This window comes from Myripristis murdjan, chromosome 23 (assembly GCF_902150065.1).
Source record: "Myripristis murdjan chromosome 23, fMyrMur1.1, whole genome shotgun sequence".
NCBI lineage: Eukaryota > Metazoa > Chordata > Actinopteri > Holocentriformes > Holocentridae > Myripristis > Myripristis murdjan.
In genome coordinates this window covers 21265393-21280897 of record NC_044002.1, presented here as the reverse complement: position 1 = coordinate 21280897, position 15505 = coordinate 21265393, and the positions used below count along the sequence as shown (strand labels likewise).

The following is a 15505-nucleotide window of genomic DNA, read 5'->3' as shown; positions in this document are numbered from 1 at the left end:
AGAGAGAGAGAGAGAGAAATAAAAACAGAGACAGTGAGGGAGATAGAGAGGTGGAGGAAGGAAAGAGAATCGAGAACTGGCAAAGAAATAGACCGTTGTTTCCAAGCTGTTCTTCATAACTGTAAAAGATAATTTCTTTTATTAGGAGGTTTAAAAAAAATCCACCCTAATATTTTATCACTTAATAAAAACAGCTATTGGTGGCGTGGCTTGCATTTCTGGCCCATTTTACTGCTTGGTGGTGATTTTTTTCTTTCTCCCCCACTGTGACAGCATGGAAAAGCACTGACCAAGAGGGAGCCTGAAGGCAGATGTTGACCTTGGTGAAATTCGCTTCGCCTCTTGAGTTTCTCAGCCTCGCAACTTCTTATCTACTACGTGGGAGCATCACTAACCTCAAGATTAATGGCAGAACAAAGGGTTTTCACAGTTTTACCGAATCACAAGACTTTAGGCGTGGATAATTTGTAGCTCATCTTCTCGACTGAGATAACCAATGAAATGCGTTGCTTGAGACTTACTAATTATTGTGTATCTGAACAGTATGCAAGTTGTACGACTTGTTTTTACATCATGTAGATTTCGGCCATTTTTCCCTGTTCAGATGGGTTTTCTGGGGAGTTTTTTCTTGCCCGCTGTGAGGATTAAGTCAGGGGGTGTTAAATAAACTTGAACTTGAACATAGATGCATAGCAGGACATGTTTCAGCGGTTTTGCTGTCAGTCCCTCACAATCAAGGAGTAAAGCCGTCTTTCAAGAGCTGCCATTTTGCACTAATGTTCACCAATGCAGGGCGAAATAGACCAGAATGCAATGCAGAAGCCTTTAATAGAAGTTGAATCCTTATCTCCTTATCAAAAGGGATCCTGGGAAATGTAGGAAATCAATAATCGAGGTAGATGTAGACTAGTCAGACTGTGGGAAAGGGTTGCACCAATTACCAAAAATTACAATAGTTGATCACCTAATAACTAAATGAATGCTCTGGACAATAAAAATCAATAATATATGACAACAAAACAGTATCTGAGAGTGTAATTTTCCTTTAAGGCTGAATGTAGTTCAGTGTTTACAACAGGTGCTTGTTACTGTATGCGCAGGCAGACTGAATAAGACGATTTTTTTTTTCTATGAAGCAGTGGTGTTGAGCTGTCTTGACCTAGATTTTGCCGAACATCTAAAAGAGCTGTAGGTATGTGAGTAGATGGATGACACATTGGGTATTATGTGTTTTTCTGAGGAGGTGAGGTCAGATGTGTTGTGGCTTTGTCTTGCTCCAAAATGTAGAGTGTCAAGGCTGCATCGTTTTCATGTTTCATACACTTTTACGACAGTTTTGAGTATTCATGGTATCTATATGTTCCTCTTCCTGTTTGAATTCTGCATAGCCGGGGGGGAATGAATGTCTTTTTCATTCATTTTTCACCTCGCCTTTTGGAGTAGAGTCAGATGCATTTGTATATTAGCTCTGTGAGTAACCCCATAAAACTGTAGGAGTCACTCTGGAACATGCCATGGCTTTCAAAAAGAGGCAGTGAATGGAGCAGGATGACAAGGACACATATATAATATATGGCGAGAGTGCCTGTTACCAGTGGCAGAGCGAATGCACGCATACCGTTCAGGAGCAGGGTGACCCAAATAGTGGCAATGATATTTTGAGAGCGCGTGAGTCATGCAATCCAAAACAAGGCAGGGTGTGAAACGACTTCTCTGGAGCTCAGTAGGCAGAGCGCACAAGTGGATGGATTGTGGGAGGAAGGTGGAGAGGGAGCATAGTAGGCTTCATGTGTGGAAATCTGCTCAGTCTAGCTCTCGGAGAGAGTCATGGATGTTTGCAAATTCAGACCGAGCTGCTTCCAGGCCACGAGTGACAGGTGGCGTCCTAAAACACTCAGCAAAGGTTAGAAGTTCATGATCAAAATAAGACCCAGCCACTATGACCAAAGTAAGTAAACATGTCATGATTGGTCGACCAAGAATAAAAGTAACCTTATATCTTATTTTTAACAAATCCACTCTGACTATTAATCTGGTCCATGTTTCATTGTTTAGTAAAAGTAGGTCTCATTTTTTTCAAATGGTTGACATTTAATGGATAAATAAATACAAACATACTCCAAGGTGACCCTCTCTCTAAACATAATAGGCCTGTATTGGTGCGTCTACACGGTATGAATAAAAAGACACCAGTGTGTAGATTAATGACATAATTAGTACACTGGTGGTATCAGAATACTAATGTGGAGTCTATCAAGAAAAAAAATAGCTACAGGCCAATAATAAAAGGTAACATAAAATATGATAAAATGAAAAAAACACGTCTCAGTTTTGAATGAAACTTTAGCTATAATAAGTAAACAAATGGGAGGTTTTGTTATATGTCCATGTGTTCTGGCCGAACCATTTTAATTGTCATGGCAGTAAAAATGTAGTATATCTATATTTATTTGGCGCCATTGAGCCCCAGTCACTCTCATCCCCTTGTCCTTTGCCCACCTTCCTACCATTTACAATTTCATATTCCAGCAAATCAAATCTCTGCGACGTCACCATGTCCCTCACCCTGTCCTTAAGCCTGAGTAGCTGGTGACTAGCAGCCTAATAAAACACCTTATTTCTATTCATCCCTGCATGTTGGCAGTAAATGTGAATCAGGGGTTTACCAAATAGCACCCAAGAGGCCTATTTAGGCGTCCCTGTCCCCGCCTGACTTTGCCGTTGGACACTGCCGCCCAGACACAATGGGGAACAATTGCTAAAAAAAAAAAATGGCTTCCATTTGTGTTGTGAACAGACAGCACAACTTGCCTGTTTCAGTGCCCAGAGTGGTTCCTCAGCTGGAACGGTACCACTTCCTGTTATCAGAGAAACGAAAGACAGGAGGGCAGAAAGTCCGGCGTCCCTGCCAAGTGAAAGCTCCAACAGAGGCTTTGTTGTATCACAATCACAATCTGGCGCCATCAGACAGGTCCATCAGTGGAGAATTGTCTGTTTGGGAATATAAAAACCAGGCAAGGAATGTACCCGAAGAAGATCATTGTGGTACAAGTGTAGAGGCCCGTTTTAACGACTACTGAGCAACTTTTAGACCATAAAAACAGTTCACATATTAAAAAATAGCTTACATTTCCCCAACTATGTCTTAAATAGTAGGGCTGAGTGATATGTTATTATCAAATTGTTATCTAGATATGAACATGCATGACATTAATATTTCAAAAGGCAACAATATCAAATTTAGGGTTAGGGATAGCCTAAGACAGTGATCTGGTGGTCTGTTCTGATCAATAAAATACTAAGAAATTGTATTTTGTACATCCAGTTGGTATTATTATGCTGCTTTTTGAAGAATGTTCTGTCCATTCACTGTCACTACACTTAAAATTGAGCACTAAAAACCCATAGTCATACAGTATATCGCATCGCTATCATGATATTTGTCATGTATGTCAAGGTATGAAATTCTATCCACATCAAGCAGCGGTATTAAACAGTGTGTATCTCTCATGACGCAAAACTTTGAAGGTGGGGTGTATGTGTGTTATATGCTGTCCTATTTTTCCTGCACTGTATTTTAGCATCGCTCAAAACATTGAATGGCAGGGTGAACTATAGGCCTACAGAACAAAGGCCTTACATACGATGCACATACACACACTTAAAAATACCATGCCCCAATTCTCCACTGCACTGCCAGTGATGCTGTCTGATTGTTTATTTATTTGTTTGCCTGGTCGGTTGGTTTTACCACTTTCCTCTGTGCTTTACAGCTAACTGCCCCACATACAACAGCAGTAAATTAAATCTGACTGCATCTGCATTCCCATGCTGCATTCCCACAAGAAGTATGGGGAAGAGTGTGTTTATTTGTTGCTCTTGCTAATAGATTGCTCCTCTCTCCATTCCATTCAAACTGATGCAAGTTAATTAAAGCTGTCTGGCTTGCTCAAGAGTAAATGGATGAAATTGAATTTTCATGACCTTGGTGGTGTACATACACAAAGCCAGTGTATAGAACATTGTTGGTTCAGAAATGCCAGAAATGAATTGATGTTGGATTGATATTGATGTGTTTCTTTCTTCTCTCTCTAATCGCTTGTCTCTCCTCTCCTCCCCGTAGTTTATTGCCTTTGCATCTTTGTTCTTCATCTTGGTCTCCATCACCACCTTCTGCCTGGAGACTCACGAGGCTTTCAACACCATCATTAACAAAACCGAGGTGCGGAACAACAGTCTGCAGGACCTCAGCCCGCAGTATGAGATTGAAACTGACCCGGCGCTCACCTACGTGGAGGGTGTTTGTGTCTTCTGGTTTACCATCGAGTTCCTGGTGCGTGTGACCTTCAGCCCGGACAAGCTGGAGTTTGTAAAAAGCGTGCTCAACATCATCGACTTCGTGGCCATCCTGCCCTTCTACTTGGAGGTAGGGCTGAGTGGTCTTTCATCGAAGGCAGCCAAGGATGTGTTGGGGTTCCTCAGGGTGGTGCGCTTCGTCCGTATCCTGCGTATCTTCAAGCTAACGCGTCATTTTGTGGGGCTGAGGGTGTTGGGCCACACGTTAAGGGCCAGCACCAACGAGTTCTTGCTGCTCATCATCTTCCTGGCACTGGGGGTGTTAATTTTCGCCACAATGATCTACTATGCTGAGCGCATTGGCGCCAGTCCAAATGACCCCACCGCTAGCCACCACACCATGTTCAAGAACATCCCCATTGGCTTCTGGTGGGCTGTGGTCACCATGACCACACTGGGCTATGGCGACATGTATCCACAGACGTGGTCAGGCATGCTGGTGGGTGCGTTGTGCGCCTTGGCAGGGGTGCTGACGATAGCCATGCCCGTGCCCGTCATCGTCAATAACTTTGGGATGTACTATTCCCTGGCCATGGCCAAGCAGAAGCTGCCCAAGAAGAGAAAGAAGCACATCCCTCAGGCGGTGCAGGGAGGGTCCCCCACCTACTGCAAAGCTGACCTCAACACCACCTGCAACAGCACCCAGGGTGACCTGTGCCACGTCAAGGGGAGCAGGGTACTAGAACGCAACCGCTCAGGTAAGACGGTCATGCTAGAGAGAGAAGAACATTTTGAGCGATCACACCTCTATACAGTGCCTCTGGTTACAGTCTCGCAGTGGGGAGTAAGTTATTTATGCAGCCACAGCAGAGGAGGTGCAGAAGGGTAAGGGGAATCCATAAGGGACTCCATCTCAGGTAGAGCGCTATGGCCATTTGACAGATTCACCCCAGAGACTAGAGATGGTTTTTCCCTCGAGAGTCAAAAGCACCACTTCCCCATAAAAGACTGAACGCTTTTGCCTTGCAGCCCTTGTCTCTGGTTGCCACAGCGATAAGGGAGGTGATGCGAAAGGCATTGAGAGTGGGAGATGAGAGCGATTGTGTTGAAATATTTCACGTTGATAAGAATTCAGTTGGAGCAGGAAGCAGTCCCACTGTTGAGGTCTTTTTTTTCCAATAGGGATTGTTCATTTGTTGTTTAGACCGTAGGTGGCTGTTTTTCCCTCTAGGCTTGTGTCAGTAATTTACTCTGACACATCTGATATTGATGGAAATTAGTGTTGACCCCTGTATACTGACTTTCTTTGAATTCTAGCACAGACATTCCTGAGGGTAGGTGTGGGCTTTCTCTGGGTTCCTCACAGTCTATTTACTTATTAGGTCTGAAATGCTTATATTTAATAAGCATAGAATAATTCATGTGTTAAATGAATGCAAAAACAGAATCAATCTGCTTCAGCTGTCTGTGAGGTTTCCTCAGAAGTCACTGGAAAAACAGAGTCGGGAAGGGTTTTTTTTTCCTGTTCACCATCGTCAAAATTTCCTAATTCCTTTTGTTTGCATTTTAAAACTTTAGTTCCATATATTTACCATTTTGGAAAAATGCAAGCAGGGTGGACGTGTGCATGTGTGTGTTAAACATCTAGCATGTTTGGTTTTCCAAAATGGGTCGCCAATACTTACACCGGGCATGTATACATGTTGACTGAAATCAGTCAGAACAAAGAAGTTTTGTTTGACAATACGAATGAAGATTTTATTTGCCAATACAAAATAAAAATAAAAAAAAAATACAAAATTGCAAAGATTATTTTGGCTAACCTACCCACAGATGATTTCCAAGTAAAATGTTTGTTTTTATGCACTTGGTGCCTGATTATGACCTCCTGTGGCAACTGTAATGCACTAAGTAAAAAAAAGTAAAAATAATAATAAAATAATACCAACTATAATAATTTTCCAACCAGCTCCTTTCGGCTGTTGAGTATTAGTGCTGCATAAATTCACCACAGGATGAATATTAGGAGAACTGTTTCATACCTGTCTCTCATCCTTGTATGCCTCTTATTGTCTGGTAAGAGCACAGTGACAGTCTCCCCCACTGACTCTGCACAGCGCATGACCTTTGACCTCTATTGTGCTGCACGTTGGTGCTCGTGACATTTGGCGAATGCTTTTTATGTGGGAGGCTGTTTGATGTGTGTCGTGACTGTCCTCCGTTGACCATCCCCTCACAGCCTCCCTCCTTCCCTCCAGACACCTACAGCCCTCCCCCCCTCCGGCCTCCCCCGCCCATTACCCTTTCGCTCTCTGAATCCCTGGAGTGAATTTCCCATTCAGTTTTCCCACTGGGAGTTAGATTATTTGCTGTCTTAAATGTTGCATGCAGCTTTCTCATGAGTTATCGGATTATGTGAGCTCGTTATAGCCAGACATCACCTAGCAACCTCTACTGTTGATGCCCCCCCCACCGTGGTTTTACCGTCAGAAATCATGCCCGCTAGGAGAGATGAGAAGAGCCATTAGATGTCATTAACCCATATTATATCAACGTTGAAAATAAGGGAAAGAGAATTGATGACATCACATGCAGTGCAGTATGGGATGAGCAGTGTTACACTCTTGTCCTCATTTGTATTTCATCTTTGTTTTTTGTTTTTTTCTGAATCTGTTGTTTCCTGATGGGCCAGAACAGCTGTCCTGTCACTAACCCACTGACTTTTCAACTAGAATTACTGATTATTTTTTGAGACACTGCATATCCCATTCATCTTTTTTTAATGACAGCATCAAGGTTTCCTAAGCCCATCTTTTTAAAGGTCATGAGAAGCTGTCTTAAATAGTTTCATGAGTCATCTGAAACATGTCATCACAACAGAATTGTAAACTAACCAAAGCAGGTCAATACCAAGGAGGAAATAATAATTGCATTTTGCCCCAAAAGGAGTGCAGTTCTTTTTAATTACTGAGACAGATGAGAAGGTTATTCCTAAACATGTCTACAGTACAGTTTGATTTAAATCTACAGCTTCCTTGAGATTGACGAGTCAACTTGACTTCTGCATGTCCCTGCTGTTGTTTCTGTACTTTGGGCTTGTCTCATAACCGGCTGGCTCAGTTCAAAGATTTATGCCTGTCTGAATTCTCTGAAACAATGAAATGTGGTGCAAAGTTATTATGGGAACCACTTGGGCCACTGAAAAAGAGGAGGGGGGGGGGCATTTCTGCTCCATAACCCGCCCTGATTCATTTCCTACAGTCCTGTCGGCGGACTGCAGCGGGGGGAGCGACCTGACCATGTCACCAGAGGAGAGGGTCCCGATGCGACGGTCCAGCACCCGCGATCAGGACCGCCGGAGCGGGGGGACGTGCTTCCTGCTCGCTGCTAGCGACTACACCTGCCCTGCAGACGGAGGGATACGCAAGACAGGTAACCGCGTGGACCACAAGGACAACTGCCCTCACATAAGTTACACCCAGCATGCAATATGGAAATTATAACTCTCTTTTACATGGCATAGTGGAACTTTAAGTAAATATTTTTAAGTATGTTAATATTTATTATGCAAGCCATTCCATGAAAGCAGAGTAATATCATTATTTCTGGTATATCTATGAAAAGGCATGCAAGATGTTATTGTCATGCATGTTCATTGTTCATTAATAGTGATTTGTTTTTTATTCACAATTCATCATTCATATTGCCCTGATTAGGTTTCATCTCAAGGGGATTTTCTGTAACTGCACTTGTTTGTATGGTGAGAGTAGTGCACACACCAGACATGTTTACTTGAAAAATGCAAGATACCAGAGCACGGCATGTTTTCAGTGAAGTCAAGTTCAGAACAGATCTTAAAAGCAGTGGATACATCAGTCAAGATCCTCATCCGTTGATCCGTATCCTTAGTGCCTGGGACACCAACATCCCTGGAGGGGGGAAGGCTGTTTGTTCAGCCGTAGTCAGCTCAGGTAACGTAACCTCTGGCTCTCAGAGGTGCTGCTGCTGTGGCTCTCAGCAGTGATACACAGTGCAACCTTCCCTGCAATTCTGATCTGCAACAGTGTCATCGGACTCAGAACTGTTGCTTTATTTACAATTTATTCAAGTCCTCTTCTTGCCAGTTAACACTTGAATAAATTCTTGATCATGTGTCTCACTTTGTTGGCTGTCGCTAGGGCCGTTGCCCATCTACACTGCCCGAAAATAAAGTGTCCAGTGTAACATCAACTTAAAGGTGATGATACACCAGCAAATATGTCAGGCAGATATGGGGCAAATTTGAGTTGAAATGGGCGATGAGTGTGAACGACAGGGAAATGGTGGCAATGGGCAAAGAAGACAAAAAATGTTCTGACAGTTTGAAAGTGAAAATGGATGTAAAGTAAGATATGTTACTCCAGTCAACTTACAAGTGTCTGGTAGGTTGACTTCTTTATTCATATTATTACTGATGTAAATTTGACACCACAGTGCATTGTTGCAAGTTGCTAACATTTGCTGCTACTGATGAAAAGTAACCAGTGTATGAGCTGATTACTAATAAATACATTGTTCAAAATCACATCACGTATGGTAAGGTTGTAATTATGAGTATCCAGATAAAGTCATAATACTACAAACTTACATTTCTAAGCTGACTGTATGTCTCATTACACTGCATGTCCGCAATTACAGGAAATGAAGAAGTCAATTTACCGCAGTTAGAAGTTGATGATGGCTCTTCCACCTGAATGACCAATTTTTTTTTAAATTTCTGATTGGACAATGTTGAAACTTTGCTGGCAAAGTTTGCTACTGACATAGCTTGACTGCAGTACATATAAAAATACATTGTTTCCAATGAGAAATACTGCCAACAAAATTTGCCGTCAAATTTTGCTATCAAATTTGTCCAAAATATTTGCCTGTCAGTTATCGCCCTCAGTCTTGTAGCGGTGCATCAATGGAAAGGTCAGACATAGAACTGGTGAACACTTTGACCCAAACTAAAGGTCGCCGTGAAGTTCACATTTTCTAAATTCACAGAAAACCTTGTTACTGTTCCACGCGGTTTAAAATGCAGACCGTAATGGTGGAGACCCGAAACGTATAATCTGAGAAACAGAGACGTACAGCTGAGGTAATGCTGCAGTCAGCGTGGTCGGTGTTGTCATAAAAAACATTTTGGTAAAATGCATTAAAGCTCTTCTTGAAGGCACAAAAATAACATTTGTTGAAGACGTGGAGCCTAATGCGTGTTTGATGGATTAATGTCTCCAATCTATGTCAGACATCTCGAAGCATTAATGTTGTGTTAATCTACACAGCAATGTGAAACTCCGTTAAGCCTCGGCTAATTGCCTTCTATCAGAAGTTAACTGCCTCTGCAGAGGGCCGTCCAAATGCCCTGCTCTCCATGTGGTTGCTCCACAGTCTGGTAGCTGATCCTCAGCCTGTAGCAGGTAAATCATCAGATCTCTGGGTGCCAGGTTTATAGTGAATAGTATTTATCCAGTAGGACAGCACAGCATTTCGGTTTATGTTTTCGACTGCGCTGAGGGATATGTCCTGCATTCTGCCAGGGTTTCATCAGAAAAACATCCTGTTTATCGCAGTATGACGAATTAAATTCAAATCATCTGTTGACGGTAGCAGTGTTGTACCAGGCTCGGTCTTGAGATAATCTGGCAGGTAAAACTAAGTGTGACCCAGACCCTCTGGGGAGCGCAACACGGCGGTCTCTTACACAGCAGGGCAGCTCGCCAGTCGCGTGTTTTCGACGTGGGCGGGCGTCCAGCTGTGTCCTCGTCTCTGCTGCCTCACTCACTGGTTGCAGTTGCCGCCACAGTTGCGTTCATGCATAAAACATGGGGTCCTTTCTACTCCCCGCTACCTGTTGGCACAGACCCAGGCTGCCCTTTGTTCTGCCTGCTCGGCTGGTTCTGAAGCAGCTCTGGTTTAATTTACACCCTTCCTCTCTGTGAAACAAATGGCGCCGTATGCAGTATGGTAATGAGGCCACGTTTCCATTAGCTGTTCCTCATCAGTGTTTACGCCAGCTGATTGGCATGCTCCATTAATGATCTGGCTGCTTTGGCTTGCTTGTTTATTTTGCACAAAACGGCCGAATGCAAATTTGTCAGAGTGCATCATGTGCTACATCTTCAGAGATTTCAGCTGTTGTGGAGTACATTTGTAAAGATGAATTAAGCATTAGTTTTTATGGACTTTATCCAGTCATCCTTATCATCATCATTATGTATCCTAGTATTTACACGCACATAAACACAGTCTGTGTTATATTTTGTACACGGTTTGCATGTTTTTAGTCCAAAAATCACTTTTTGTATGTAATTACACTTGACTTTTACATAATGACCACTGTTAATGTGAATGTCCCAAAATGTAACTGAACAGTTCACACAAGCATCACTAAACTAATTCTCAGTTGGTTCATGAGTCATTTTTGAGATTTTATGGCAAGTTTTTGCTTTAATCACTTTCTTGTGAGAGAAAATACTAATGATGATGCCATGAGATGAACCTTTTCTTTTCTTTTCTTTTTTTTTTTTTTCAGATTATTCTTCAGCAGTGATAAGTTTAAGAATAACATTAGCTGTAATGTCAGGGATTACCACACATGGATTGGAGTTTTAGTTGTAAAAACATTTCTTGAAAGTCGAGCCGCTCTGGAGGCAGAAATAATATCATTGGTTGAGTTAAACCTCAGTGGGCGGAGCCAAAGATCCACAGTTTTTCAGAGTGCAAGTTGGCTATCTGGCAAACTTCAGTGGCAAACAATGAACTTTGATAGAATTAATCAAATATAAATAAAATATAAACGGAAATCACTTCCATGTTTTCATTCATTCATGAACGTCAGCAGGCTAGACAACCAGCTGACCTAGCTAGCTGTTGGCTATTGGAGCTCATTTGAATGCTTAGTTTTAGTGTAATTTTTATTAGTTTCAGTGTTAGTTTTAGTCTTTTTTTTTTTTTTTGTAATATGGGGTGTATATTGGGCAGAATTCAAAAAGAACAAAAAACAGATGAAAACTAAAGACATGAGACATAGAAAAGAGTCTAAGCAGCAGCTGATGGTGGAGTTAAGGGGTTCAAGGTTATTTGTGACCTTTTGAATGTAAGCACAGACACAGACTTTATTTATATTTAGAAATAGGTCTCTATTTCTGTGTTGTAGGAGAATCTGGGACATCTGGGAATCTCAGTGTCCCTTTTTGTGTGTGAACATGCAGCACGTCAAGCGTTTCACCACAGAACTCATCAACACAACTTCCCGAGTCTCACATGAAGGCACCGTGCGCTTCTTTGGCTCCGCCCCTTGAGATTTACCTCAACCAATGAGATTCTGTCTGTCTCCGGCGTAACCAAGCTAAAATTGCAGTCTGCCTCAGTGTCATTGTCAGACAATGTTTTGTGCATGCAGTCACCATGCAGTATGTTACTGTTGCTCTGTCTCACTCCTGTCTCCTGTCTTGTCTCGGTTCACTCGGCTGGCTTGGACTTGGATCGTTGCCTGCCTGCCTGCCTGCCTGCCTGCCTGCCTGTGTGTGTTCATGTCCTGTTCCTGCACAACCACCACCACCACCACCACCACCACCACCACCACCTCTCTGTCGCCCCCCATCTGAAGGCTATGAGAAATCCCGGAGCTTAAACAACATAGCGGGCATGACTGGCATGGCTGGTAACGCCCTGAGGTTGTCTCCTGTGAGCTCGCCGTACGGATCGCCCTGCCCGCTGAGGCGCTCTCGCTCCCCCATCCCCTCCATCCTGTGAGAAGTCTGGCTCTGGCCCGCACTGGCCTAATGTCAACCAACCAAGCACTCGACATACAACCCCAAAATAACTCACCTCCCTTTGGTATTATAGTTGAACTCTGCTATAGATATTGTGAATAGTGGTTAAGTATTTAACTTTGTAGATAAGACTAATGTTAGTGGCTCGGGCTAACTGAGCAAATCGCCCCTTTTCCTTGAAGGTAGATGTGCTTAGCCAACATCCCGAAGTAACTTGTTAGCTCTCCCGTGTCACTTGGAGTTCCCTTTAGTTCATAATCGTCGTACTATTAAGACTTGCAATAAATGGACTCTGACTGGTGGCTTCAGAAGTAGCAGCCATAACATTTAATAAAAGGACATATTAATAATCAGGGATATTAGATGTTGCTATATTTAGATACCTTGAAAAAAAAGATGTGCTTCCAAAAAGAGAGAGATGTCACTTCATGTTAACCTCATATGACTGTGACTTTTGGTTTGCTACTTTATTTTTGGGCTAGGGAGGGAGGGAGGGAGGGAGGGAGGGAGGGAGGGAGGGAGGAAGGGAGGGCGAGGGAATGAAGGAGACGGAGGGATTTGTCTTTTTGGACTGTGTTTCGATTCACACAAGCACATGCACAGTCTGTCACTCTTCACCTGCTGCTGGGCCTGCTCATGTTTGCATGGATCATCCTGTACCATCGTCTGCGAGCGCTGTGGCAACGAGACAAGGCAAGAGGCAGAGAGTGAGGACAGGTTAAGGATATGTGTCGGATTTGGGGCGTTTTGGGAGGGAGGAGTGGGTTGCACTCGACTCGTATTGTGTCTCACCGTGCCATCGGCTTTGCCTACAATCCACCGAGGAGACTGAACACTGAAAACGCAGCACACAGAATGCCGACGGGGTATTTGTCTCTCTGCATGTGGGTTGTGTCCGTCCGCTGCTATTTCTGATTAACTCTTTTCCCCCCTCCTCTCACCTTTTCCTTGTGTGTTTTCCTTTGACGGACTGCTGCCATGATGCCAAGCTGAAGTGTCTCTGGTTGTTTACTCACAGATAACTGCAAAGAGGTTGTCTTTACTGGTTTCACACAAGCAGAGAGCAGCGTTCTATCTTAATGGCTTGGGGGAAGGCACCGCCATGGCGGAAAGGTAACCTTGTCCTTCTGAACGGGCATGTGGGTAGGATTGCAGTGCAGAGCCCTCTCGCCCTCCTCGTCATCACTTGTGTTTCTTGGTGTTTTTTCATGTGCACTGAAAAAGGGGGTAATTCAATAATCTACAGAGGATATGATGTATATCGTCGCACCGAGTAAAAATGCACACACTCACAGGATTGCTGCAGCCTGTTGGCACCATAAAAAGGTGCTGTATGTAGCATTTTAATAACAATAAATCATCACAGCAATAATTTGGAGACTCCAGTGAATCTACAAATGTGTGCCAACAGGTTAGACAGAAAATCTGCTGGATTTCTTTACAGCATGAAGGGATATTGCTTCATAGCACAAACAGGAACATGAAGTGCATAGCCTAAGTCAAATCAAGTCAATCTTTATTATCCCAAGGGGAAAATCTGTTTGCACACAATCCAACAGCATGACACTAAAACAAACATATTCCTACCAAACACCTATTTCCTGAGTGAATTTAGCAACTTCATAGCCACAGGAATAATCCCTCTTAGTCCGTTATTCCAGTTTAACTGCATAGTTTCAAAATGTTCCTGGTTGTCAGATGTTATTCGGCTTACATTCTTGTTCTTCAAATTAAAAACCTGTGGAGCAAAGAGGTAAAAGTAGCATAACAACGTCCTCTTTGCAGCAGGAGGCAACAGGATTCCTGATAAATGAGACACAAAATGCTACACACAGCACCTTTATGCAGCAGGATCTGGCTGTCTACACGGTGGATCTCTATACCTCCTCACACCGCTCAGACTCCAGTATTTTCTCTGGAAACTGAAAGATTTAACTGTTCTTTGCCAGACAGGCAGAGGTTGAACTCCCTCCAAATGGTTTGGTGTGTCACTAAATCTCGTCTTTAAACTGAAGCAGCTTTTTTTGATTCATTCCCGGGCGATGTGATTTATTATTGATGAGAGTTTTTGTGACACACACAAATTGCTGCTGTGCACCAACAGGTGTGGGACAGCAGACATCACATTCAGCCATGTGCCTCGCCCAACACTACAGTATGTCTATACCAGTAGCAGAAGGTTGCTTAGCAACTGGCTCACAGTTAGATGCATCTTACACATAGCTTGGCAAAAAGTCAACCAATTAAAAGAGGAGCTCTTGCTAACATTTCTCTTTGTCTTTAAACCAAATTATTGAATCACCCCCACCAAACCATTGCAATACACAATAGAGCTTTTATAACTATAGATATATGCTCAAGAGAACGGCATAGATTTGTACTATGTTCCTGTTTATATTATCTAACTGTAGGCCTACAGCTTTTGTGCATATATTAAAAAAATAGCCGATGTCTGCATGCCAGTTCTTCTAAAATGATGCTCAACACAGACAGATGCATTTCTGATATTTAGAGATGTGACCTGTTTATATTTTATTCAGACAATTCATTTCCTATTTGAATGACGGTGGGATAAGACTGTCATCAGTGTGAGGACCTATTGCAGTGAGTGGTCCCGTTTGGAGCTTGTGAGGCCACTCCTATGGGACATTACCGACCGGGACGGACGCAAAAACCATGGACTGACAGCCACCCAGCCCACGGCTCAGTGAGTGGGAGAGGAACTTACTGATCAAAGGGAATTCTGGGAATCAGAGGACTTTGATAAGCATTTACCTTTCCTGATTTTTTTTTTTCCTTTTTTTTTTTTTTTTTCCTTTTTTTGGACTTGAGCCGAACTGGCGCACCGGAGTTAAAAAAAAAAAAAAAAAAAAGGAGAGCAAAGAAAAATGGACAAGTCCTTTCAAAAGAGGCTAGCTACTGTATAGATATTGTTCTTGTAAATAAGACGACAACACAGCACACCTGGGCCACGAGGCTCCACCCACTCATCTGTCTTTTGATGGCGAGTCAGGTTAACAAGGTCGTTGGTTCCTAAGTTGCGCCGTGACACACGTCAATCACTTTACTTGCTGTGGTATCCCTCCTCGCAATAAGTGTATTAACATGTATCAGTTGAGGCACTTTGTGTTAAAAAAAAAAAAATGGGGTGTATTCATATATGAAATTCTACATACAGTATATACAGTATAGAGAGACAAATGTGCTAAGTTGAATAAATGTGACATTATGGTCATCATTGCTTTTGTTTCCCTTGGTAATTTTCAGTGGATTAATTGCTCTGCTGTGTGTTTTAAATGTGTGTATCTTAAAACTACTCCAGGGTAAGATCTGCAGTTTTCGAGGTCAGCTCAGCGGAGTGTAACTTGCTGTCACTCTTCCAGTCAGTTTTAGCACAGAGACGAGAT

The 15505-nt window shown here is 42.8% G+C and overlaps 1 protein-coding gene across 3 annotated transcripts in view; it reads left to right on the top strand.

Annotated features, from left to right (window-relative positions):
* kcnc2 (potassium voltage-gated channel, Shaw-related subfamily, member 2) overlaps positions 1 to 14950 on the top strand; it is an 86844-nt gene extending 71894 nt beyond the window's left edge. Inside the window, exons 2-5 of one of the 3 annotated variants that reach the window (XM_030046183.1) lie at positions 4124 to 5054; positions 7558 to 7728; positions 11933 to 12024; positions 13116 to 14950. In XM_030046183.1, the coding sequence (XP_029902043.1) occupies positions 4124 to 5054; positions 7558 to 7728; positions 11933 to 12024; positions 13116 to 13178 (1257 nt within the window). In that variant the 3' untranslated portion in view covers positions 13179 to 14950. Of the gene's footprint in view, positions 1 to 4123; positions 5055 to 7557; positions 7729 to 11932; positions 12557 to 13115 lie in introns of those variants that run through there. The other 2 variants (XM_030046182.1, XM_030046181.1) reach the window with 2 other exon arrangements.
* Positions 14951 to 15505: the final 555 nt, after the last annotated feature.